Genomic DNA, 27,291 nt, shown 5'->3' on the forward strand with positions numbered 1-27,291 from the left:
GCGTGCTGGGCTGATATACTGAAGGTCCCGGGTTCGAATCCTGCTGGTAGCATTTACTTTTTGTCCAAGATTTTTTTATTATCAGCAAGTTTGGTTGGTTTGGTTCGGTTATTACAGTTTAATTTTATTAATAAGTCATTATAACATTTTATTTGAGCAAATTCTAGTTTTATTTAATAAACAGAATTATTTTTCCGATTACTAAACTTTTGTTATATTATTTCTTTATCAGCAAGTTTGGTTAGTTCGGTTAGGTTATGATAGTTTAATTTTACAATTAAAAAATAATAAAATTGAATTGAGACATTTATAATTTTATTTTATGAACAGAACTATTTTTGCGATTAGTAAACCTTCATTGCCAAAGTGCTCTCTACTACAGCGCTGTTCACGGAGGAATTTGGAACTAAATGGCTCATTCGTACCTCCCCTAAGTCAGACCCCGCTTTTACAAAGCAGACTACAAGAAACGTATCTCCTCATGATCCGATCGAGTAGGCACTGTCAGTGTCACCGCAGTATGCGAGTGTCAGTGCAGTGTCCTGTCATATTTGTCGTGTTTTATTTTTTATTAGAAAAGTATAATATTTTCTCAAAGTATGGCTTAGCTGTTTTACAAGAAAGCGAATTTTAAATATAAAGATGGATATTGTAACGACCAGCCTTGAAGCGCTAATTCGTAAGTACAATATATTTATTGAAAATGGAATTTGGTTGAAGGGGGTTTTAAATTTAACATATTTATTTTTATGTTACTATTAGCAGTGCAACTAAGTAAAAGCAGCTCAAGTTAAAAACAAACATGATATAGAAGGACAAACCCACCTCATGATTTTTATAAATCGTGTTGGGAGTATATTTTATTCAATTTTATCAATAGGCCTACAATCTCTATACTAGGCTAGGCCTATAGCCTACCACAGATAAGAAACAGAGGATACATTCAATGGTACACTAAAGTGGTGTCTTTATTTGCAGTCTCTGGTGTCTATAGCTAAGTCCCCTTCCGCTCTCCTTTTCCCCCTGCCATCACATACTACTGCGCTCACGCGGTAACTTAAGTTAGGAAGACCCTGTGCGGAGACCTGATCTCAATCCTGTAAACTTATTAATATTATCAGCTTGGCCATGTGTTATATATTTTTATGTTATATTATAGTAGGTTTAGATGAAGCAATAAGTTCCTCTAGCTAAGTTAATATTCAGTTTCAGTCAGCAATTTTAATGCTTGCCTAGTAATGAGAAAAAATAAATGCTCGTAGGCCTTAACCCTAACGTTTTGACAGTTTAAGAGATGCTGGGTCTGTTCTTAATCATTCGGCTGATGAATAAAGCCTTCCCAAAGAAAAGGGTGGTCATAAGTCTGTAGCAAAGCCACACAGTCACAAGTCGTTTCATTCTACTTAAGACTATTAATACAACTTAAGTATGGTAGTCCAATAGTCTATGACTTTACACTCACCTTGCATTTACATTCATCTTTAAGTGCAAGTGGGTCTCTGGAAAGCATTTAAATGTAACTTATGGCCCAGTAACTTAATCCTAAAATAAAGGTAGCCTAATATAAAAGTTGTATAAGTTACTTACAATGTTGAACAAAGAAAAACAGCGTACAAGCCTAAGTTATAGGTCTAAGTTAGTAGGAAAAGAAAACAAGTTTTCAAAATTGTAAAGGTGAAATCATTCAAATAAAAAAAAAACAAAAAAAAACTACATTGACATGTTAGCGATAATGTAAATATGTGATTGTTTTATTGCTTGCCTAACTATTAAAAGATCTCCAGTTTGTTTTATAAGAAACTCCGTGGTATTTTTATGGTTTAAAATTAGATCCAGCAGCTCTGTCAATTATTATTGTACTTTTAAGTGGTTCTACACACTAGTCAAAGTCAGTATCAAAGCTACTGAAGGCAACATCCAACCCATCATTATTTTTTGAAGTCTAAATCATCACGTTACATCCTCATCTTGAAAAAGAGAGTGATTTTTAAAATCTTCATCATGATCTAGTTAATGATTTTTTGTAAATTTTTGTTACTTACCTAATGACTACCCTGCAGTTTCACCATTTAGTGATCACAACCTTTAGTGTGCATAAAATATACCGTCTGTACTCCTTAAGCATAGTCGTCTTAATAAAAGCTTGTTTTTTTTAGAGCGAGCTACATGCAACCAAAATCAATGTTTGGACACAGCAGCTATTGATGCTTTCTGTGGCCTCGTTAATAAAGAGCCAGAATGCGCTCAAACTGCCACTAGGTTTATCACAGCCAAAGTTCACTCTCTACATGAATGGGAAGCACTTCAAGCTCTCCATGTAAGTAGTCCTTTTACTCGATTATCAGGAGCTAGTTAGCTTACCTATGGATTTAAAATCCACATATTTTTTATAATTTTTTGACATTCTTTTCAATTTTGATATCCAGGTGCAACTCCACTTAAAAACAACAACAAATAAATACAAAAAATTAAAATTAATTTTTATTGAATTATGAATACGGTAAAACCTCACTAACTCGACTCCCGGTAACCTGACAGTCCTTGTTACTCGACAGTCAACAGCTGACAGGGCACTTACCAGCTGGCTTTGTCTTACTATTGTGTTTGACTTTTCAAGTTTTAATTGTTGAATATTCCACATTTCTTTAAAGATTGTTTAGGCGTACTCAATATGTTAACATACTCATGTGGCCTAAGTAATAAACTTATATGTTGGTTAACAATTAGTCTGCTATGTATTTATTTATAAAAACCCTTTAAAAATTCAATGTTCTGGATAATCCCCAAACCCGAGAACTTCAGGGTAGGCCTTTACAAATTTGCCAGTTAATGAGGGCTTTACTATTCGCCACAAACATAAGATCTTCCTCAATTTTCTGGTTTAAAGAGTTAGCTAGGCCTAATTGAATAGTTGTCAAATTTGAGCAATAATAACCCAATTGTAGGCTGTAACTTTTCTGTGTATGTGCGTTATGGTCAAGCGACTTTAATGTTTGCTTGAGTCCCTCGGACATCTGAACCATCTGTTGTATAAATCATTTTTTTAATCCAAAGTGGGAAGCTACTGCACTCGTAATTTTGTAAATGAATAGTTTAATCCATTGTATTTAAAAAATAAAACCAAGACCAATACAATGAAAATTTCAAAAATAGCCATTCACCAATGGTTTCTTGGCTTCATAGAAAGCATAAACCTGGCGAAATAAAGACAAGAGTTGCTGCTGTACCCTAAGATCTAACCTTTTTCTCAAGGGGAAAAGTATCCCCACTCCATCCTAATTGGATTTTCACTGAAATAAGTCACACGGTGTTTCCTTAAATATACAGATAGGTGCATTCCCTATTTTAAATTACATCATATTTATCAAGTAGGCCTACTCCTGGTTTGCTACTACATTAAAGGTGTGTTAGTGAAATTAATAGCTTAGAATAAAATAAACCAATTTGCCAAATTTGATCAAAATCTATCCATAAACAAGTAAACTACAACAGTTAACTTAATTCTCCTTAAGAATAACATGGGAATTTTAAAATAAATATATTTTGATTTTTCCCTGGAGGCCTAACTATCAACTGTACAAAAAAAAACTTCAAAATAATAAATTATTTGATTTTTTAGCTCTGAAAAATGGTTCAAGAGAAATTTAGAAAAACTATGTATTGACGGCAAAAGAATAGAAAACTTATTCATAGACAGATTATGCAACTTCGCAATCTCGTTTGAAGTGAAAGTCAAATAACATAGGCTTACTTGTTAGCACCAAATTTCATCATAACCAGATCAGTATTAGGCTTGTCACACACTGCGTCCGGTCCAGTAAAATCGGATCAGGCATGCCGGATCAGGTAAATTCAAAAACCATTAATTAAAAAGCCGTCCGGTAAAATTATTTCGGATGAGAAGCGATAGGCTTCCGGCGCCGGAGAGCTTGCGCATGCGCAGATGACTTTTACTCACCACGTGACAGTGACAGTAGCAGCAGACGTGGTTTTGTGGTGATTGTTTACGCTGTACATTTGGTTACAAAATGAAGTTCCATAAATTTCTTGAAACTATCCGGAAATACTGAAAAAAAATTTTGCTGTCCTCAATCAAACATGGGAACAAGGTATGAAATTCTCCCTAATTTATTCTACTCGCGTTTATACTGTGCACCCACAACCTCTTCTGTCGTCGACGCCCTTCTCTTCCGAATTTTGTTAAAACTATATAATTTCTTATTGGTTAAACACACTCACAGTACCGCTGTCCTCGCATAAACTGGTCGCCTGAACTGGAACGCCTGATGCAGTGTGTGGAAATTTGCCGGATGCGGTGAAAAACACCGGATCAGAATAAACCGGACCGGACGCATGGTGTGACGAGCCTTAGGCCTACTTGAGTTATTATGCTTTGGGACACATATTCATAAATAGCCTAGGCCTATAAATGAATTAGAACGGATGGTGTTTTTGGCCTCTGGAAACATGAAAATGAAAAAGTGACCAGGTCCAGGTCTTACCATGACACTTATGGTAATCAATTATCAATCACTTATGTAATCGCGCAACTCATCCTACACTCATCTCCATTCACACTTGGCTTAAAACACCTACTTTGTATGGTCGCCATTTCATTGAAAAGTATTTAAAAAAAGTATAAAGTATTAATAGCTAACTAGTGGACATGTTGCTTGAATTTGAGCAATTGCAAAGTGTTACAGGAGTTATTTCAAAACTAATACCCTAAAAAATTTACAATGAGTATAAAAGAGTAAACTCAAAGATTACCGGTGTGTAACTCAGACCATGTTTATCTTCGTTATTGATAAACCTAAAGCATTCCGGCCGGTTTTCTCCTTCTCAAAATTCCTCGCTGTACAGACAACACAGGTCATTGATAGAGGGCCAATTGAGAACGAAAAGTCATTTTGGGGTATTGTTAGGGCGCATTTGTAACCTAAAAGTTGAGATTGTCCAGGGTCAGGTAATGATGACTGTGATGAGTTAAGCCTATTGCGCGCCACTGTTCTGTAGCTGCGGTTGTTATCATGATTACGCCTCCTGTCTATGTTTTGTTGTCGTCGCGCATTTAAAAGAAAAAACAACAAATAAACAAATTATAGCTACACAAAACAACAATAAATGCACAAATTTTGAGTTACAATCATGCTAACACGATCCGTCATAGCGACACAAAACAACGACAAATACACAAATTTAAGATACAACCATACTTACACGATCCGTCTTTGGGGTTATGTTTACACAAACTCAAATAGTAAATAAATGTACTCAACAATGCGTTTCATTGAATTGAAAAGTAAATAACAGCAATTAAATTATACAGCTGATCAAAATGTAAACAATTATGTTCTTCATAAGGATAACATGGGAACTTTCAAAGCCACTGGGGCAGAGCCCAAGGGACTTTTTCAAAAATGTAAGGCCAGTTTGCAAATCTACGCGGCACGCTCTTTCCAATGAGACGTCAATGGATAAAATCGGTTAAGAAATGGTGGAGGAGTTAAACCGACAAAGTTTCATGTGGCGTATTAATTATATAGATTCCCTATATGGTAAATTTGCTAAAAACTTCACCACCAGTATCTGAAGTGATTCATGCGGCAGAATTAATCAACAGTGATAAATGAACTTCCTGTTATTTTATATTGAGTATTTTTATTACAATTTCCACCAACTTCATGAACTATTGATTGAAATATTTATTCACTAAGCTATAATCATCTTTTTAGTAACTCTTCTCTGATAAAATTCCTCACAAAGAAAATTTTCCATTGACTATTACTAGCTTAAACAGCTGAGTTGAACATTTGGTCAGAAAGCTTTTAATAAAATTATCATCCCTAACCCCTAATAGATTAAAAAAAAAATAATTGGTTGCTTATTGGTTTACCATTGGCTTTATAAAAGTTGGGAATTCTAGTTTAAGCAATTTAAGCTGCTTGTATATTTATTTGTGGAATGTAAATTTTCTATTACGTAAATATAGTCTCTACAATTTATAAAATTGTTTTCACCTTATTACACAACAATTTAAAATGAACTATTTTTAGGTGCTGGACATGTGCATGAAGAGGTGTGGTGGGAATTTTCATGCTGAGGTTAGTTTTATTAGTTTTCACGTTTTCTTTTTTGTCAACTACATTAATTTAGGTTATTTCATTTGCTATATATTTTTTCTAAGATAGCTTAGTTACCATACCAAACAATCTTAACGACTAACATACAACTTAACATGCAAGAAACATGCAGAAAGTATATATTTTTTACAATCATGAGTTTTTAGAACCAATGATAAAGATTGTTAATCTTGTTTTGTTGGTTACTCATCACATAAATAAAATTATACACAATTTCCTAAAAAAATGTGGAGGCATATTTCAAGTTTACATCAAAACTCATCTTCAGCCTCTATTGTTACTAGATGCTGAAGATGAGTTTTGATGTAAACTTGAAATATACCTCCACATTTTTTAGGAAATTGTGTATAATTTTATTTATGTGATCTGTAACCAACAAAACAAGATTAACAATTATAATGCCATCACAAAAAAAACATACCGGAATGAATCAATGATAAAGAATAATTGTATTTAATAGAATAAATTCAGCGCAATATTATTCTACAGGCATTTTTTTTCAAAACTCAATGTCTGTTTGACAGGTTGGCAAATTTCGGTTTCTCAATGAGTTGATCAAACTTGTGTCGCCCAAGTACGCAGGCGCACACACGCCTGACCCTGTCAAGCGCCGTGTGTTGGAGCTGATGCAAGCTTGGACCGTCATGTACCCGAGGGAACAGAAGATCAAGGAGGCGTACGAGATGCTCAAGAAACAAGGAGTGGTCAAGGTACAAATTACAGGCATTGATTATTAGTCATATATTTATATTTAAAAAAAATATATATGTAACTTAAAGATATATACAATTATCTCTTTCTGGTTTGTGTTAACTTTTTTGATAGGCATATTTTAAATTATTTTTAATTTTGTGCCCATGTGTTTATTGTCATTTGTTGTTTTTATTTCAGTTTTTAATGTCCTTTGTAATTTTGTAACTATAAACCAATGAACATCAACTACTAACAGGCTTTGCCTTACGTGATCAGAATTATTTTCACACACATTATTTCAACCTTATATTTAATTGGAATCAAGTAGATTTTTCTTTTTATTATTGCAAATTTTACTGCACAATAACTCGTTGTCAGCGTGAGATATTTTAATAACTTAGTCGGTAAATTAATAGAGTTCAATTAATGAAACACTGTGATCACACATCTTAGGCCTTGGAGGCATCTTGAATGTGAGTACCTAATAAAGCATGTGGCAAATGAGATGATCCGAGAACGGGTCTGTGATTGGCTGAATCTACGTCTTGCCATATACGTTACCTAAATGGACACGAACTACATTACATGATCTTCAACGATAGACTTTACTGTACTATATGATGTTATATATGTAACAATAACTAACTGTCAACAATTTAGCATGTGAAATGAGAATATATTATTGCTATTGCATTCTGATTGGTAGGAAGAGCCACTAAGGCCAGTGCCAGACGTACAACCTCCCCCTCCGCCACGACACCAGGACTCAATCTTTCAGGACATGGAGAAGTCCCGACTGCTGCAGAAACTCCTGCAGAGTAAGAACCCAGACGATCTACAGGCGGCCAATCGACTTATCAAAACCATGGTTAAAGAGGTAATATATCAAAGCATTTGTTATTTTAAGTGCATGAGTACAGCATGGTGTCAATAAATATGTGTAATAGCTAACTTTACTTTATATTACTGTTACCATTGACTTTGATTGGCGTAAGTAGACTTCTCATTCTATTGTAAAATCTCAAGCCTATTATTGTGTGTGTTTCATGTTGGTAATGTTTAGAGTGCAACCTGTTGTCGACTGAATGCTTCTATCTTATTTAGAGTAGATTTTGCAATTTGGGTTTTACAGGGGTTCGGGTGGTATTAAAAAAAATCAAAACCCCTTCAGCAACCCAAAATTATGTTAAACGTGGTCTCGTGTACTAAAAGTTATTTGAAAATTTAAAGCCATGAAAAAATAAAAGTGATGGAAAATAAAGTTCCAATTAAATTAACGTCTAACATTTCTTGCCAAAACTTTTTTTTTATTTGTCGTATCAAATTAAAATTTGAGTAATTTAGGCCTATTTCCTTTTTTAAAGCTCTTCAAAAAGATGGGCTACTAGATATGGGTTGCTTATTAACAATTTTAAGTTACCCCCAGCAACCCCTATTTGGGGGTAGTGATCAATTTCAAAATACCACCAAAAAGTACTTTAGGCCTACATTACCCTAGTAACCTGTATCGAAGCATGTTTGAATATATGCAGCCGTTAAAAAATTAACCCGGGGGGACTATTATGGGACACCCCGACAACCCCTATATTTATTTATTTATTTGTAGGATGAGCGAAGAGTGGAGATGAAAAGCCGGCACTTGAGTGAGCTGGAGGCGGCTCACAACAATGCTCGGCTGCTCAGCGAGATGCTCGACTCGTACAGCCGAGAGGTCAGTTCGCCGCAAGATCTCGAGCTCATCAATGAACTCCACTCCAGTTGTCTCAGGTAGATTTGTTTAACATTCTATTTTAAAGTTATGAACAGTTCGGTTTGGGTTTAATGATAAATTTGATTACTACCAAGAATTTTAAACTACGCTGAATTTGTGAAATGTTTTGTGACAATAAAGTAGTACGGTACTTCATTTAATTTCTTTCCTGAATAATTCTATCAATGTCTGTAAGATAGAATATTCGGTTTATTTGGATTGATCCTGGGAGATGCAGATAGGCGACCAGTTATCATTAGGCTAGGTCTATAAAAATAAAAAATTAACTTTAATATAATGTTGACTGACCTAAATAGTTACTAGACCACAGTTAGACCAGCTGTAAATAAATCTAAAAAAAAACCTTTTTTACATATCAGTGATGTTGAATAAAACACAGAAAAATAGGTTGAAATCCAACTGATGAAGTGGACTTGTAACAAAATACACAAGCTACAGTAAATGATAAACATTGATATCATATGTGTTTTTCATGAACCTGTGACAGTCAGAAAGGAAGGTTGTATTTCCTTATCAGTGCCAGGCTTGTGCAAGATGAACCATTGGTAGTGTAAAGAAACTGTTAATGAGCTAGTGATTAATAACGTGTTCAGATGTTTGTAGATTTGTAGGTAAGATGTAAGATGTAAGACAAGATTAATTATCACTACACAGGCACTAAAATTTACTAAAACCTAAAAGTCAATATTTACCTATTAATTTAAATTTTTCAGGTACCGACCAAATGTGCAGAAGCTGTTGTCTGAAGTCCACAATGATGAAAGGCTATTCAGTGAGTATTGTTTACTTTCTTATTTTTGCAGATTAGAATTCGGCTTTGTTCAAAGGTTTTATTTGATTGGTTGTGTTTGGTGCTTCTCGGAATGTACTATATGTTTTTCCAGATTAATCTGTTGGTTTATTTATATACGCTAATTCATAGCCTCCTCTAATACAAGGCGACGGCGAGACAATAGTAGTAACACTGCTGTCCCTTCAAACCGAAACAGCTGTTTTACTAATTTATAACGGACGGCATAGGCAATGTTTATGTTTGCTTTTTTGAGATTTTTGTTATTTCTATTGTTACCATGGCAATTGACATGCCAATCCGACATTGCCACACACCAATTCCACCGTCTTGTATCAGAGGAGGCTATGGCTAATACCATTACTGGATTTTTATCCTACAAACTATCTCCATTGCCAATGGAGGTAGTTTGTAGGAAGTTACATCCTTCTTGATACACAAGGTTTTGAGAATAAAAGGCGCTTTAGTATCTTTGAAAGAGGTTCTCTTTCCACAATTAGGTCTTTTAGTCTAGGAATCCCTATTGTGGGAGGCCCCACTTTGAAAGTCATTCTTGAGCTTGGGTAAAGGAGTTTTCATTCTTTGGCTTGAATAGAACTATAATCTTGACTAAAGCTTAAAAATTCTACACCAAAACTGGGGTAGGCTAATTAAAAATGTAAATAAAGATGGTACACCGATATACACTTTATTGTTTTAAATCTTACTAATATTATAAATGTGAAAGTTTGTTTGTTTGAAGTTCAATCATGCATAAACTACTGGACGGATCGGGCTGAAATTTGGCATGATGATGCCTCACGTTCCCGATTAACAAATAGGCATATTCTTATCTCAAAAATCCCTTCGGGCTCCGCCCCAGTGGCTCTGTAGTTTCCCATGTTAACCTTATGAGTACTGTATTCACATTTAAAGGAATTAAAGAATTTAGTCAGCTGTTTCAACTAATAAAGTTGGTTCTATGATATACAAATTATAAAAAGTTATAAGATTTGCCTACAGGGTGCAGCACTATAATATTTTTTTGCATTTATGTAAACAGCTAATTTGAACTAAGCATTAACAAAAAACTGTGATACGCAATGAGAACTGTCAAAGTAGGATTGTTTACAGTTATGTTTATGTCTTTAATGTCATGAATAATTTGTGATTTTTTGTGAATTCGTAATAATTTTTTTCTTAATTGTTTAGGTGAAGTGGTTGAACATTATGGCTATGGTAGATGTGTAATATCATTAGTATACCGTCAATTTATAGGAGCAAATTTGATCAAACTTTGTCCTCCCCCATTGCAAACGCAAAGTTTGAGTATAACTGCAATAAGCATTTTAAACTTATATGCCAACCCCGTACGAAGGACGGGTACTCTGCTAGTTGTTTCATACTTTTTGGTGGTTAAAAATTTTGGTTAACAGTTGTAAAATTATTTTGCAAAAATTTTTCCGACAAGCTGGTGTAGCGGTGAAACACTTAATTCAATTAACGTGATGAAAGAAATTATGGGATGGAATGGACACAACTAACTCGAGTGGCTTAAAACTGGGAAAGTAGATAGAGACGGCAAGTTGTTGACAGCAAGTCCTTGCCAGTTGCCCTTACTTACCAAAGAAATTATCCTACCCTTACAGACAATGTAAATGTATGCGGTGAATGTACCGTCTCTACTTACCCCGTCTATAAGCTGACTTACTCAAGAAAAAAATGTCAGGCAGTTGATAGCACACAAAGAGTTCACAAATTATTAATCTTACATTTTTCACCCTTACGTTTTTTGGCTTGCAAATTAATTGTGTTGCGAACATTTCATATCCTATTAACTCCATACAGTAGCCCCTTTTCTTGTGCTATATACCGCACACAACATAGATTAAGAGAAGAAAAAGTTGTAAGGGAACTTCCCGTCTTACTGCCTACATTTTGTTAATGGAGACTATAGTTAGTTGTGTTCCTTAATGTACTCTCGCCAAGTGCTTTTACCACCAAAAGTAATTAAAGGGTGTTTCTACTTATATATTCATCAACACTCTGTTTCTCTCAGATGAGGTGCTCGCTGCCAACGATGAGCTGGGGGAGGTGATCGACAAGCACTCTGCCGTGATAGTACAGGGAGGGTCAGCAGGAGGGGTCAAGGGTAGTCTACTGGACCTGAGCTCTCCTATTCAGCCTGTACAACCTACACAACCTGCTCAGCCACACGACACTGTCAACCTGCTTTGTGATCAGATCAACACTTTAGGTCAGTACTGTAGTGATAAGGGATCTGCGGGTTATGTCAGGCCTAGCGTCGGCCAGAGGGACTGGTTCAAACCTAGCGTGAGGTCATATATGTAGATTATTAGAGGAGTGCAAGGGGTTAGTTTTGAGTTGAGCTCTTATTTTTGGGATTGCAGAAAGCGTCTGCAAAGATGTGTGATAATCAAATTTACGATTTTACCAAAATTTTTTTAAGGTTTTTCCGTGACCTTAGTAGTTGCTCAAGATTTTGCCAAGACTTAGGAGGAGGTTCCGATAACCAAAATGTTTTACCTGACACTACTTGACGTTTAAAAGTCTGGTCTGCAGACCAGTGGTGAGATGGACCATTGGGATTGAACAGTAGTGAGTAGATATACCTAGCAAAGATGGTGGAGGTAAGTACTTGTGATACCATATCCTGGCAAAAAATAGTCAAAATATGCATTAAATCAATGAATTAGTCATTTTTGCTTGGTTAAAAGCTCTATGTGTACAATTGTTTTTAAGTAAGTAACATAGATTTTGCAACAAATTACAGTATTGAGTTTTGGCTTCTGCCTGCAGATTTAGATGTTCCAATGACTAGTACGGACAGTGTACAGCTGTTGTCGTCTGCTGTGGCTCCCCCTCCTCCACCTCAACCTCTCGGAGATCTGTCCACTCTTGGAGACATCTTCAGCTCCGTCGCTCAACCTGTGTCTTCTTCGTTAATCGCTACTCACACACCACTAAAACCAGGTAATAGCGCAGGGTTGTTCAGGAAAAACCTGAAAATACAGGAATTATAAAAAAATTCTGGAATTTATCCTGAAAGATTACATTTTTATAGATATGCTACATTTTGGACATTTTGTCCGTTGCTCTAAAGATGTTTTTGTCAGGGTGATGACCAATGGCAAAAATAATGACATAGCAATAAGAGACGTGAAGGATGAGGAAGTTGGAGTATGAGAAGTCGATAAACTGTGTGCTACGCATCAAGCTAATATACTCAGTGTAGGAGCCTAAAGCGGGGCAAGTGTCTTCTGAGTACAGACAGAAATAGAAAAAGTTGTCAGTCTGTACTAGCACCAATGTCACAGTACTCGATCATCTGCAGGAATACAGGTCAGATAAAATGGGATCTCACATAATCGTAGTTGGATGATCAAGACTACTATAATATATTTAAAAATCTGAAATCTTAACATTTAGCCTAGAATGTGAACTGTCGAGATTAAAGATCATAATACAATGATTATTTGATCTGTTCCAGAAATACCAGATAAGCCGATGGAGAGGAAGACAGGCCTTGAGGAGTTGGACGCTCTTAGTGAGAGCTTATTGAGGCAGAGTTTACCAACTGTTACACAGCCTCCGCCTCGGTAAGTTAACAAATAACACTTTTTAAGTAATTCAGAATATTTTACAAATTTGCTATAAGTTGGTAGTGCCACGGACTTTGGGCCCAAGGCAGCAATTTCATCGATTCGGACCCTTGTACCTGCCACTACTTTTTATCAGTTCAGTTCACCTTTGTACTGCACCGGCTCACCCCTTGCTTTACTGAATATGTTCCACACACAGATCCGTAGCCTATGTGGACGGCAAATGCAAGGTTTAAACTAAGATGCCTCCACTCTCTTTGATAATAAATACCCCCGCCGCAGCAAACCTGCCGACTAAGCGAATTTCCATTTGTCTGAATTGGTTTTCAGTTAAATATATTTTAATAACATTAAGTTTAACGAGTACCTAGGTTTGCTGCTACAAGGAAACTAATAAAGTGTGTTTTTGAGTAAAATATTGATAGCTTAGTACAAAATAAATAAATTTGCCAAGTTTGATCAAAATATATTCATAAACAAGCAAACTACAACATTTGACAATATTCTTCATAAGAATAACATGGGAATTTTAAATTTACAATTTTTTTAATTTTCTCCGATACTAATAATCGAACAAGAATACTTTTATATACTAAATTATTTGTTTTTTTCAGCTCTTTAAAAAGGTCTGAAGAGAAATCGGGAAATTTTGTGTTTTGAGGGTCAAAAGTGAGAAAAACCAATTTTTACAATACAATACAATACAATACAATACAATATTCTTTATTGTTAATTCGTCAAGAATTACAATAGTGTCAATACAATAGTGAATTGTACATGTTAATTTTCATAAAATTCCTTTATTGAGTAGAAGGGTCTTGCGATTAGCCACTTCTTCAACTCCTGGTGTAGCTTGTTGCCAGTCAGGTCTCTCAGGTAGTCAGGTAGATGGTTCCTCAGCTTGCAGCCGGTGTAGGAAGGTTTTTTCTCCCAAAGAGTTGTTCGGTGAACAGGTAGTGCAAATTTGGAGCCATGACGGGTGTTGTAGTGGTGCAGGTCTTGGTTTCTTGGGGGGTTTATTTCATTCACATACTTTATAGATTCAAGTATGTAGAGAGACACCACTGTGAGGATTCCTAGGTTTGCGAATGCTAGTCTGCAAGTCTGTGGTGGGACAAGGTTGGCGAGGGCTCTTATGGCTTTCTTTTGAAGGACAAGAATTCGATTCATATTTTTTGTTGAAGTTCCTCCCCACACTTGAAAATAATAGTGTGTTTACAGGAGTTTTCCGAGTTTTCCGGAGTTTACCCCATAAAACCCCCCGTAAAGCCCCGTTCCCATGGTCCGATCGTGCTGGTTCGCGAACTCATTCAAGTTTATCCCACTTTACACCTTTAAACCAAATTTCATCAAAATCGGACAAAAATTACTCAAGTTATCGCGTTCACGGACGTATATATATATATATATATATATATAAGTCTATATATATATACATATATAAAAATTTGAACGAATGGTGTTTTTGGCCTCTGGGGACATCAAAATGAAAAAGTAAATCGGTCCCGGGTCTAGGTCTTACCATGCCACCTACGGTAATAGCTACTTCCCTATAGGGAAATTCGCTAAATAGCTACTTCCCTATAGGGAAATTCGCTAAATACTTCCCTATAGGGAAATTCGCTAAATACTTCCCTATAGGGAAATTCGCTAAATACTTCCCTATAGGGAAATTCGCTAAATACTTCCCTATAGGGAAATTCGCTAAAAAGACTGTCACATTAAACAGTTTCAAGATGACCTGGATTACGATTTGCGATAAATTTACCACACATAAAAAATAATATTTAACATTAGGCTAGGCCTAGTGAATTTGTGCGAACATTTAAATAATAAACATCTCATCTAACCCATAAAATGGACTCACTTGAAGATATATAAAGATTAGCTTACTGAAAAATTTATTTCAGGTTATTTTTTTTTTTAAGTAGTGACTTATAAAAACGTTTTACACGTAAAAAGTCATGATAACTTATTGATTTGGTTAATCTGAACCTTGGTTTATGACATGAAAGAATACATCTGTATATTATTCCTGACAAAATTTATTTTATTTTAATGTACACACTTGCATTTACAAAAGTAAGTAGCCTATTCATGTCAAAATGAACAGTGACTTACAATTGGCTAACACTACGGAGTCTGTAAATCATCAGTAAAAAACAAGCTCGATGTTGCTCCAACATTGGTTTTTATTGTCAAACTAACCCTGTGAACATTTTATAGATGCTATTTAATTTGTAATCATTACAATTATTAAAAAAAATTATAGAAATGCTGTGGGAGTTTGGATGTTTTATACTTACAGTTAGTTTTCCATTGTTCCAGTGCCCCCGCCAAGATGTCTATGAACGAGCTGTCGTTATCACAACAGAACTCTCCCCTCCACGTCACACCCGCTATACACTCTACACCCGGCCTTCTAGACAGTGTGGCGTTTGACTTACTTTCTGGTATAGCCCAAGTTTCAAGTTCTACTAGCTTTAAGATAGTGATATTGCTATTAGTTTGCTTAATTTTGTTTTTCCAAGTTTCTGGAAAAAAAGTACGCTCTACCTTTAAAAACTCTCTGGAATGGTTTAGTTTCATTCACTGTTATAAGGTGGGCAATCCTATTTGTTTCTGCAGTGTGTAAATTACCTACTCACCATGTGCTTTATCCAGTGCCACTCTCAATCTTTCAACAATGGCTACCCCCTTTTTGGCCTAAGATGCTAGGTACGAGGCAGAGATTGTTTTTCACTTTGGTCATAGAAAGGCCTCTCTTTACAAAGCAAAATAAGAACTGCGAAGCATGCCCGGAACCGTGTATTTTATTATGCTTTTTCCTCAAAGCAGAACAACGAGCGACGCTGCGACATTGTCGCGAACACGAAACGCCGAGAAACGCGGGCCTGCGGACACATTTACGGATTCATAACGACGATCGCGCCGTGGCCGCGATTATTGGACCGACGATCGCACCGTGACCGCGAGTCATAACGACGATCGGGCTGTGACCGCGGAGTCATACCGACAGTCACGCCGAGACCGCGGAGTCATAACGACGATCGCGCCGTGACCGCGAAGTCCTACCGACGATCACGCTGTGACCACGAGTCATACCGACGATCACGCCGTGACCGCGGAGTCCTACCGACGATCGCGCCGTTACCGCGGAGTCATACTGACGATCATGCCATGATGGCGAGTCATACCGACGATCACGACGTAACCGCGGAGTCCTACCGACGATCGCGCCGTGACCGCGAGTCATACTGACGATCGCGCCGTGACCGCGGAGTCATACTGACGATCGTGCCGTGATGGCGGAGTCATGCTGACGATCGAGCCGTGACCGCGAGTCATACCGACGATCGCGCCGTGACCGCGAGTCATGACGACGATCGCACCGTGACCGTGGAGTCATACCGACGATAACCCCGTGACCGCGGAGTCATACTGACGATCGCGCCGTGACCGTGGAGTCATACCGACGATAACCCCGTGACCGCGGAGTCCTACCGACGATCGCGCCGTGACCGCAGAGTCCTACCGACGATCGCGCCGTGACCGCGGAGTCATACTGACGATCATGCCGTGATGGCGGAGTCATGCTGACGATCGAGCCGTGACCGCGAAGTCCTACCGACGATCACGCTGTGACCACGAGTCATACCGACGATCGAGCCGTGACCGCGAGTCATACCGACGATCGCGCCGTGACCGCGAGTCATGACGACGATCGCACCGTGACCGTGGAGTTCAATTCAATTCAATTCAATTCAAACAATTTTATTCATGCAATTTTTAAATTAAATACATAATCCCTTGTGCCATGCAAAGCACGCGTGGGATGAAAAACACATTTTTATTACTGTAATACATTTCATTTTCTGGCAGCAAACAGTTCATTTTTTTCTTCTTTGTCACTTTACAGAACAGTGAGTAGACATTTCCTATTGCAACAGTTTTAATCATATAAATAACACTTATGTTATAAATAAACAATTTAGAATAAGTTAATAAGAACACGGTTTTTAGAAAGACAATAATTCTACATGCAAATATAAATAGTTATTTATCTAAAACAATGCTAAAAATACCGACGATAACCCCGTGACCGCGGAGTCATACCGACGATCGCGCCGTGACCGCGAGTCATGACTACGATCGGGCTGTGACCGCGGAGTCATACCGACAGTCACGCCGTGACCGCTGAGTCATAACGACGATCGCGCCGTGACCGCGAAGTCATACCGACGATCGCGCCGTGACCGCGAGTCATGACGACGATCGCACCGTGACCGTGGAGTCAAACCGACGATAACCCCGTGACCGCGGAGTCATACCGACGATCGCGCCGTGACCGTGGAGTCATACCGACGATAACCCCGTGACCGCGGAGTCCTACCGACGATCGCGCCGTGACCGCAGAGTCCTACCGACGATCACGCTGTGACCACGAGTCATACCGACGATCGAGCCGTGACCGCGAGTCATACCGACGATCGCGCCGTGACCGCGAGTCATGACGACGATCGCACCGTGACCGTGGAGTCATACCGACGATAACCCCGTGACCGCGGAGTCATACCGACGATCGCGCCGTGACCGCGAGTCATGACTACGATCGGGCTGTGACCGCGGAGTCATACCGACAGTCACGCCGTGACCGCTGAGTCATAACGACGATCGCGCCGTGACCGCGAAGTCATACCGACGATCGCGCCGTGACCGCGAGTCATGACGACGATCGCACCGTGACCGTGGAGTCAAACCGACGATAACCCCGTGACCGCGAAGTCCTACCGACGATCACGCTGTGACCACGAGTCATACCGACGATCGAGCCGTTACCGCGAGTCATACCGACGATCGCGCCGTGACCGCGAGTCATGACGACGATCGCACCGTGACCGTGGAGTCATACCGACGATAATCCCGTGACCGCGGAGTCATACCGACGATCGCGCCGTGACCGCGAGTCATGACTACGATCGGGCTGTGACCGCGGAGCCATACCGACAGTCACGCCGTGACCGCTGAGTCATAACGACGATCGCGCCGTGACCGCGAAGTCATACCGACGATCGCACCGTGACCGTGGAGTCAAACCGACGATAACCCCGTGACCGCGAAGTCATACCGACGATCGCGCCGTGACCGTGGAGTCATACCGACGATAACCCCGTGACCGCGGAGTCCTACCGACGATCGCGCCGAGACCGCAGAGTCCTACCGACGATCACGCTGTGACCACGAGTCATACCGACGATCGAGCCGTGACCGCGAGTCATACCGACGATCGCGCCGTGACCGCGAGTCATGACGACGATCGCACCGTGACCGTGGAGTCATACCGACGATAACCCCGTGACCGCGGAGTCCTACCGACGATCGCGCTGTGACCGCGAGTCATGACTACGATCGGGCTGTGACCGCGGAGTCATACCGACAGTCACGCCGTGACCGCTGAGTCATAACGACGATCGCGCCGTGACCGCGAAGTCATACCGACGATCGCGCCGTGACCGCGAGTCATGACGACGATCGCACCGTGACCGTGGAGTCAAACCGACGATAACCCCGTGACCGCGGAGTCATACCGACGATCGCGCCGTGACCGTGGAGTCATACCGACGATAACCCCGTGACCGCGGAGTCCTACCGACGATCGCGCCGTGACCGCAGAGTCCTACCGACGATCGCGCCGTGACCGCGGAGTCATACTGACGATCATGCCGTGATGGCGGAGTCATGCTGACGATCGAGCCGTGACCGCGAGTCATACCGACGATCGCGCCGTGACCGCGAGTCATGACGACGATCGCAACGTGACCGTGGAGTCATACCGACGATAACCCCGTGACCGCGGAGTCATACCGACGATCGCGCCGTGACCGTGGAGTCATACCGACGATAACCCCGTGACCGCGGAGTCCTACCGACGATCGCGCCGTGACCGCAGAGTCCTACCGACGATCGCGCCGTGACCGCGGAGTCATACTAACGATCATGCCGTGATGGCGGAGTCATGCTGACGATCGAGCCGTGACCGCGAGTCATACCGACGATCGCGCCGTGACCGCGAGTCATGACGACGATCGCACCGTGACCGCGGAGTCATACCGACGATCGCGCCGTGACCGCGAGTCATGACTACGATCGCTCCGTGACCGTGAGTTCTACAGACGATCACCCCGTGACCCGCGAGTCACAAGTTTTTACAGGTACCTGTAAATTGTTACCCATTTTTTGGTTTTTATAGATCAGTGCCACAAATGGTAAAAATTGATTTCGTATGTCTTTTTTGGTAACTGCAATACAGTATTTTTTTTTATGCACAGAAAAAAATCCTGTCCCATCCCGTCCCGAAAATCGGGAAGGAAATAAAAATCCCGTCCCGTCCCGTCCCGAACTAAAATTTCAATCCCGTCCATCCCTAGTGTGTTTATATAAAGAAACTATAGTACATTTAAAGTTTTACTTCTGAAGACCTTGTTAACACTTGTTAAGGTATGTGTATATATATATACGTATTTAAAAAAAAGTTAATTTAAATAACCTGATTATGCCTACCCCTTAATAGTTTTTTAGTTTTTTGTTTTAAAAGTAGGCTATACAAGTTATTGAAATTTACTTATTTTATTTAACTATATTACTAGTAGCCCTAAAGAGTGAATATATATATATATATATACCGGTATATAAGTCATTATTTAGCTTTTTAGTTTTAGCGCTTGCGGACACATTTTGAGGTTTTCACAGGCCGTTGCAGACACGTAGGAACCATTCTGCTTTGGGGTGCTTTTTCAACTTTAACCACAGCTTTATAAATCCTGTTTTGTTCACCAGATGGCCCAAGTGACCTGTTGACCTCGGAGCCACCTCAGTTAAACGGAGATGCTTGTATTCTAGACACTTCTAAGCCAGAGTCTCTGCTAGAGATTGAACAGACTCCTGTTAAAAAGACTGAAGAGAACAAGACTATAGAACAACCCAAGGAACAGATTGTCGTTAGATCCTTGGGAGACGTAAATGTTACCTTGGACAGTATAAAACCTGGTGAGCTTTGAAATTAAGACAAGATTTAAGTTGTGCATGATTTGGTTGATAATATTCTGTAAGCTGTTCTTATTTTTGGCAAGATTGGCATTTTTGGTGGAAGAAACTGTTTAACAGTTTTAAAGTAAAGTGGTTAAAAACCCTCAAATTTGTGTGGATACGCTGGTGCTTGGACCTGTCTCTTTCACACTGTAGTCTGAGATGCTAGTTCAACAAACACCCAAAAGTAGATTTTTCTATCAGTGATTTTCCAACATGAAACTTCTTCTGACTAATTCAGCTTATATTATTAAAAATTTCAATTTGTTGTCAAAAAACCAATTCAAGCTAGTAGTTTTTAATTGTATTAAATGGTCTATACCGAACAGTGTCCAGTGTTTCAAACCTAAAAGTTTATACCTTTTTTTGTGGGAACTTTCAAACTAGTTGTGACCAAAGCCTATGTGTTTTGTTGGAAGAAATTATCTTATGTAATGACCATGGAGACATTACTGATATCGTGGTATATATTAATTTTCAAACGAATAATCTTATCAGATTTCGAAATTTGTTTGATGTTCCTTTTTCTTGAATACTTCTTCAACCAAACTTGCTATTATACAAAGCTATGGGAGTTAAAAATTCGTTGTAAAATGCTCTATTCATCAGAATGAATGATACCTCAACAAGTGAGTTTTCAAGCATTTAAAATTGAATTTATTGACACTAAAGGCAATATGTAAAAGTAAAATTCCGGTCAATGCTTGTGGCTATTTAAAATCATGCATAATATTCTTTATTTTATTGCACTGTCAACTAACAATGAAAGTACTTCAGTATTTTATGTGGATGTTGTAGGCAGTTTACCTCCGCTGACTGTAGTAGAAGAGCGAGGCATCTCCGTCAAGATCCACTTTGGCAGAGACAGTCCTCGGCCCGACGTCTCTGTGTTTGTCGTCACCACCACTAGCAGCAGTCAGTTCCCAGTCACCGATTACCTGTTTCAAGCCATTGTACCCAAGGTATTGTCAGAAGTTATGTGGTACTGATTATTATTGGGCCAAGAACTCTGGGTAACTCATAGTAATTAGTCCGTATATCGTGCTCTTTGTACTCATCAAATGCCAGGATAAGTCAATGATGTTTTTACTTTTTTTTATTTTTACAGCATTGGGGTTGTACTATTTCGTTATAGTTAGAAGACATACTAAATAATTACAAATTAAAATCGTTTGAGCCTTTTTTGTGTTCCTGAAATCTACTGCAGGTGTAGTCTGTTGCTCTGCACACATCTACACGGAGACATTACTTCAAAAACCACTTTTTTGGGGGTTCAGAGGGCCCAAAACAGAATATGTTTGCTCATGGAGGTAATGTAGGTTCTTTAATCCCAGTACTTTTTCATATCAGATAAAGATTTACTTTAGTTACTTTTGATGGGAGCTCTTAACAGATTGTTCATGAGACCAGTTGTCACAGTAGTTTGATGTTTGTAGGGGTGCAAGTTGAAGTTGCAGCCTCCGTCCAGCACTGAGTTACCAGCTCACAACCCCTTCCTACCTCCAGCGGCCATCACTCAGGTTATGTTGATAGCCAGCTCTACGAGGGTGAGTATGGTAGACCTGGAGTAGGTGTGTGCGATGCATCGAAAATGCATCAAAATTCCGATTTGATTCTATGCATCAAATCGCGATTTGATTCAGTGGTGGTCTAAAAACGATTCAATTCATGGGGAATCAGTATCCTTATACGAAAAACGCCTGCAGAAAGTCAATGTAATACCCGCAATTGGATGTTTCCTCTGTACCTTACCTCTCTGTAACTTACCCTTTTCATTCTAAACAATCAGTCATAATCAGTCAATCACTGATTCCAAAGATAACATACAGTAGACTCTCAGTAATCCGGCAGATATAGGACCGTGATACTGCTAGATTAGTGAAAATGCCGGTTTATTGGAATGTTATCAATAAAAACACTTAAAACACGTCTCTGAAGAGCCACGATCGGGCCTGACAACGATGACGTTTCCGTAATCGTAGGAGACAATGATAACGTCTACACGTCCACGGGTGATGATCAGAATTTTGCCGCTATCGTGGAATACAACGATAATGTCATCTAACGGCCAAGGAAGATGTACATGATTTTGCCGCAGTGGCACAAGACAACGATGACGATTCCGTGACTGCGGGAGTGGATGATGATGTTTACACGGCCGCGGGAGATTCGTTGGAATATAACGATAATGTCTAAACAGGTGGGGGAGTTGTTCATAATTTTGCCACAATCACAAAAGACTACAATGATGTTTCTGTGTTCGCGGGAGGTGATGATAATGTCTAAACGGCCGCGGGAGATGTCATGCTTTTCTACTATCGCAAAAGACGACAATGACCGCTGTAGTGGATGATGATGTCTACATGGCCGCGGAAGATAATAAGAATTTTGACACGATCGCGGAAGACTCCCCCTGTCAAAAGACACCTGGAGTGGCGCAGTGCCGGATTAGGGAGAGTCTACTCTCGTTTTGGTGGTGCAACAGCCTGATTTGGACTGTGACATCATTCACAATAAGCCTCCAACCATTTCTAATTCTAGCTACACAACTAAAATACTCTTCTCCCTCTTGGCTTTAATAGTTTACTCTCTTCAACAATTTGGCTATACACAACCCTTTTTTTATCCCCCAGATTTTATATCAATAGAATTCCATACACTCAATGAATGAAACTCATTTATTTTTTAGTTCAATGATATGATTAGTGCTTGGATTAGATTGTGTCTCACTGCTATTTTAGGAGTTGCATTGAAAACCATACATTTAGTGGTTGTGTTTGAATGGATATAACTTTCAAGGATTTTGTAAAATTTTATCCACACTAGGTGAATTAAGGGATTTTTGTTAGATGAACTAAAACACAATAAATGAGGCTTCTATAGGTCCTGAAAAATAAAAAGTTATCAGTCATTTCTATTGATGTAATGTGACCACTATTTTTTTTTTTTCAGGAACCAATTTTACTGAGAGTCGTTGTCAGCTTTAACATGGACGATGAAACCGTCACGGAAATGAAAGAAATAGAATCATTCTCCCTCTCCAGCTCATGAGGTTAAGATTTTCTTCGTTTGTAAATAGTTTGCCGCAAATGCATTGTGAATCACTGCTGTAAAAATGTATAATTATTCGTATAAAAACCTTAACTATAGAATCATTGAAACAAATATATTGGATTTGCAATTTATTTTTATGTAACATTATTAATGTTTATTTGACTGTTTTTGTATACAACTATTAACTAATTATCAAGACATTAAACAGATAATGATTACAAGGAAGTTTGGCTGGCCAAAATTATGTAAAAGACTTGAATTTTTATGAAAAGGTAGAGTAACCAATATATTTTTCACTTATGTAAATGTGTCGATTCGATACTGTCCTTTGTCATTAATGGTGGACCTTACAAAATACTGTGATTTCACAGATAATTTGATAAGATATTTATTGAATAGCAAAGGCTAGAAGTTATGGACTATAAATAAAAACTCACATTGAAAATTAAGATTGATGACCTCTTTGGTGTGTACTTCACTTTCCAACAGGCTGTTTTAATGTATTTTTTATGAATTGTCATATTGTGCTATAATTAGTCATAAAATAAAATACTGTAGCATTGTGATTCTTTCAGGGGGATGTAATATTTGGTTTCGTTTACCTTGGCAAAGCTGCTTCAAATTTTGATATTTTAGAGGCTCAGGAAAAATAAACTTTGTTGGCCGGAAAGATTGGAGTGAACAGTCTATCTACCATTGTCTTTGTCAACTGCAATTATATTTCTAATACTATTATAAAATATGAAGCGTCCTTGGCTGTCTGATTATGTTCAAGTGCCCTGATGTCAACTAAATGCTTCTCTTATGTTAATTTTACACTGTGCGCCTTAAGAGTTAAAATTTGCAGTTAGCGGAAAACTCAAAATAAATATCTTAAGGTGACAACATATCTTGTTTAGGTGCTGTGTTTCTTTGAAGAGTTGAATTTGGAATAACTTCTTGAATTTGAAAGTTGTTATTGGTTATAAATAGTTTGGTTTTCCACTATAATTTTTGTTAATTATTTGAATTAAATTATCTCCTAACTTCCATGTAGGTTCTTTAAAAGAGAGTTACAGTCTTAGAATTATATGTTTTCGTAAACAAACTTTTCAATGTTTTATTGTTTTAAGTATTTACTGTGCAATCAACCATGTTGTCCTCATGTCATTCCATTCCATACCATTGTTGTTATATTGTTTGTTCTAGTTTGTTGATGTATTTGCAAGTTTATGAGAGTTTAAATGTTCATTATAAGATAATGTTTCATGTTTACTTTAGTTGTGAATTATTTTATCATACAGTTATGTAGTGTACTGACAATGAATACAAACCCTTTAAGAAGTGAAATGCTTATGGAGAATAGTCAGACTGGAATTTTGTCGCCGAAATGAGCTTTGTGGGGCCGCCGCTAGAATCGCTTGTGCAGCGGACACGCTACTATATCTCTCTCTCTTTCTAAACCGATTCTTTGTCTCACTAAATCTCATTCAGTCATCTGACTTGACCGCGTGCTTGCGATAGTCTACCTAGCGGTGGCCACGGGAACTAACCAAAATTCAATCCCGGACTGAATTTTTAACAAATGTATTGCGCTTCTTAAGGTGTATTCATTGGTACTGATCAGTGCCACCTTGTGTTTTTTTTAGTTTAGTAGGCTACAGTAGTTAGTTAACTGTTTCCTTTAGATCAACCTTAATTTTATGAATTTGTTCAGCTTTAAGGCATCACTTCTAGGTAACTTTAGTAATAAATTGTTATGAGAAAATGTAAAACTGATATGTTAACGTTTTGTAAGGTTTTTGACCTTAAACAAATTTGTTGTGATCTCTTGTTACTTAATTAAAAAAAAATCATAAACCCCAATCTTACGAGCTTTAAGCTTTATTTAATTGATCTGATAGAATTTGTCTTATCATGTCCGGTCTTGAAGTTGTGTTTGTATTATTTATTGACTAATTAGTTTTAATCTTGCAATGAAACTGAAGTATTAATGCTTGTATACTGTACTTAGAAAGAAATCATCATAGACTAATAATTGTGTCTTCTTTTATATCCTCATTATTTCTTGATTAACTGAATTTTTGGATAATAATATTAAATGAATATAAAATGAACATTGTTTTAAAGATTTTCTATTTACAGAATTTTTTTCTCTAAATAAGTACACACAAGATTTACAAAATTACATATATTACTTTTGCTTCCATTGCTGCTAGCCATTCACTCAAGCTATCTTTGTTTCTCAGCTTTTGTTCTTTAGCTCATGAGCAGTTCCTTATACAGCCTACAAAGTAACTTCATCCTCTTATTTGTTTTCCTTTTTTGGATTTAAAAACCTCCACTTCCAACTTAAGTATTTCATCCTCCAATTTTCGCTTTGTAACAAATCAAGGAGGAAATTCCTTCTTTAACATGAATAAAATGTTAACCTACAAGCTTGAGTTTTCATAAAAACTTCATGTAACTTTTTTAGGACCAAATTGAATGTTATTAACTGTCATATTGCAAAAGTGAAACATTCCTCTACCTTTAATTATTTTTGTTGTTTATTCATAATTAATTAAAAACCATTGTGATAAATTAGTATTTTTAGGTTTGATTGCAAGAGAATCACGTTGATAGCTTCTTCCCTTTAGAAATAAGGGCTTTTTCTTGAATTTGTTGCCACCAAAGTTAGAGAAAATATGGTCTACACAGTAAGAAATGTTATCCTTAGTTAATGGCATTCGATTATTGACAACCAATATTTAAGGGAATAAATCAGTTGCTACATCTTGTCTGTACACAAGTTCAACCTTTAAGGTAATTTCTTGTGTACATTACACTAGATGTAGTGTATTTGTTTCTAAGCTTGTCTCGTGGCAGAACATTTCAGGTGTTGTCCTATTCTGCTGTTCTCAATAAAAATTTTGCACAGGATTGAAAGTGTAAAGATGCCTTGAACATTAGAACCTGGGTTATCAGGGGTAATTGGAGGGAGGGAGACCACGAATAATTTGATAACACGAATGATCTTATCTGTTACAAAAATATATAACAAACCCATAAAACACTGTACCGTATAAATAGATATTAATTTGGCATTTTCATAGCGCGTCTCAAACTTGGCAATAGCTAGCCAATGACCAATAAATCACGTAATTACAAAACAGTAGAAAGTCTAGTAAGCTACTGCAAGTGAAAGGCTACCCACCTATACCGGCGTTTCAGGACAGAGGAATGTCAATAATGATAAGCTATCCATCATTTATGTCCCTGTAGTTGAAAACATTCATATAAAAAACCAATAAAAACGTTAGACAACTAATTTTACGCTCGAGATGAATGTGTTTACGTCACAGTAAACATAAATATTGTCCAATTGACGGCACTAGCCTTGTCTTGTGATTGGCTGCTGCCAACTGCAAACTTTCGCGATCCAGACTTCACTTACTCAGCAGGCCTGCTTCGGCGGGAGTATTATTTATCAACTTTAAACAGTAGCCATGGTTACTTATTAAGTTATCCAATTACAGGCTACTAAGTTGCCATGGTTAATGATCACCCAACAGGGCCGGCGAGAGCCGTCACATGCCCCTTACTTTCCTGATTTAGTGTCCAGCCGCCTCCGTGCCGTTTTGTTACACATACAAAATACATTTAAAAAGTGCATGGTAGTTTGATTAAATCTGGTGCTCACAGTTGCAACTTTATTCCATTCCAAAATTACTAAGTGAACTGAAAAACCATGCTTAAATTTTGTACTATTAGCAGATTACATGTCCAGAAAAGATTTTACATTTGATCGGGCCGGGCCCACTTCAGAGCCCAGGGCCCCGGCCCTGTCACCCAATCACTGCCTACTAAACTTTAACTTGTCATCAGTCTCCTTACCCCAATGAAAGCTATTGTAACAGCTCACAGCAGGGTGTAAGGAGCATTAAGTTCTACAACCTTGACTCCATCTTGGAGATCTTGTATTTATTTGTTCTTCCGTTTGATTTTAGTCAAAGAGCAGGGATGTTTAAAAGACAATGATGTGGGAGCCTTATGCATATCAATAAGGGGCCGAAATTGTTGAATGCCATGCATTTGAACACACTAGGATATAAAAATACAGTAGAACCCCGGTTAACCGAAACGGTTCCATAAAATAATACAGAGCTAAAATATAATTAATACGTAATGTAA

The 27,291-nt window shown here is 38.3% G+C and overlaps 1 protein-coding gene across 1 annotated transcript; it reads left to right on the forward strand.

Moving 5' to 3' along the window:
- The first annotated feature begins 541 nt into the window (after positions 1-541).
- On the forward strand, positions 542-25,142 carry LOC128990860 (ADP-ribosylation factor-binding protein GGA1-like). Its single transcript, XM_054413487.1, has 15 exons — positions 542-679; positions 2,157-2,317; positions 6,057-6,104; positions 6,668-6,853; positions 7,543-7,713; positions 8,443-8,603; positions 9,321-9,379; positions 11,436-11,633; positions 12,197-12,370; positions 12,888-12,996; positions 15,328-15,452; positions 19,837-20,046; positions 20,884-21,047; positions 21,522-21,632; positions 23,038-25,142. The coding sequence occupies exons 1-15, from the start codon at positions 643-645 to the stop codon at positions 23,134-23,136; spliced, it is 2,013 nt and encodes a 670-aa protein (XP_054269462.1). The 5' UTR covers positions 542-642; the 3' UTR covers positions 23,137-25,142.
- Positions 25,143-27,291: the final 2,149 nt, after the last annotated feature.

Source organism: Macrosteles quadrilineatus, unplaced genomic scaffold (genome assembly GCF_028750875.1).
Source record: "Macrosteles quadrilineatus isolate MER2022 unplaced genomic scaffold, UCM_ALF_1.0 Scaffold_1__1_contigs__length_201487025, whole genome shotgun sequence".
NCBI classification, from domain to species: Eukaryota; Metazoa; Arthropoda; class Insecta; order Hemiptera; family Cicadellidae; genus Macrosteles; species Macrosteles quadrilineatus.

What these genes read in the sequence shown, in the direction of transcription:
- LOC128990860 (XM_054413487.1), top strand. Translation starts at nt 643, where the DNA reads ATGGATATTGTAACGACCAGCCTTGAAGCGCTAATTC. An exon ending in CAATGATGAAAGGCTATTCA is followed by an intron (nt 9,380 to 11,435) that starts GTGAGTATTGTT and finishes TGTTTCTCTCAG; the next exon opens with ATGAGGTGCTCGCTGCCAAC. An exon ending in TGATCAGATCAACACTTTAG is followed by an intron (nt 11,634 to 12,196) that starts GTCAGTACTGTA and finishes TTCTGCCTGCAG; the next exon opens with ATTTAGATGTTCCAATGACT.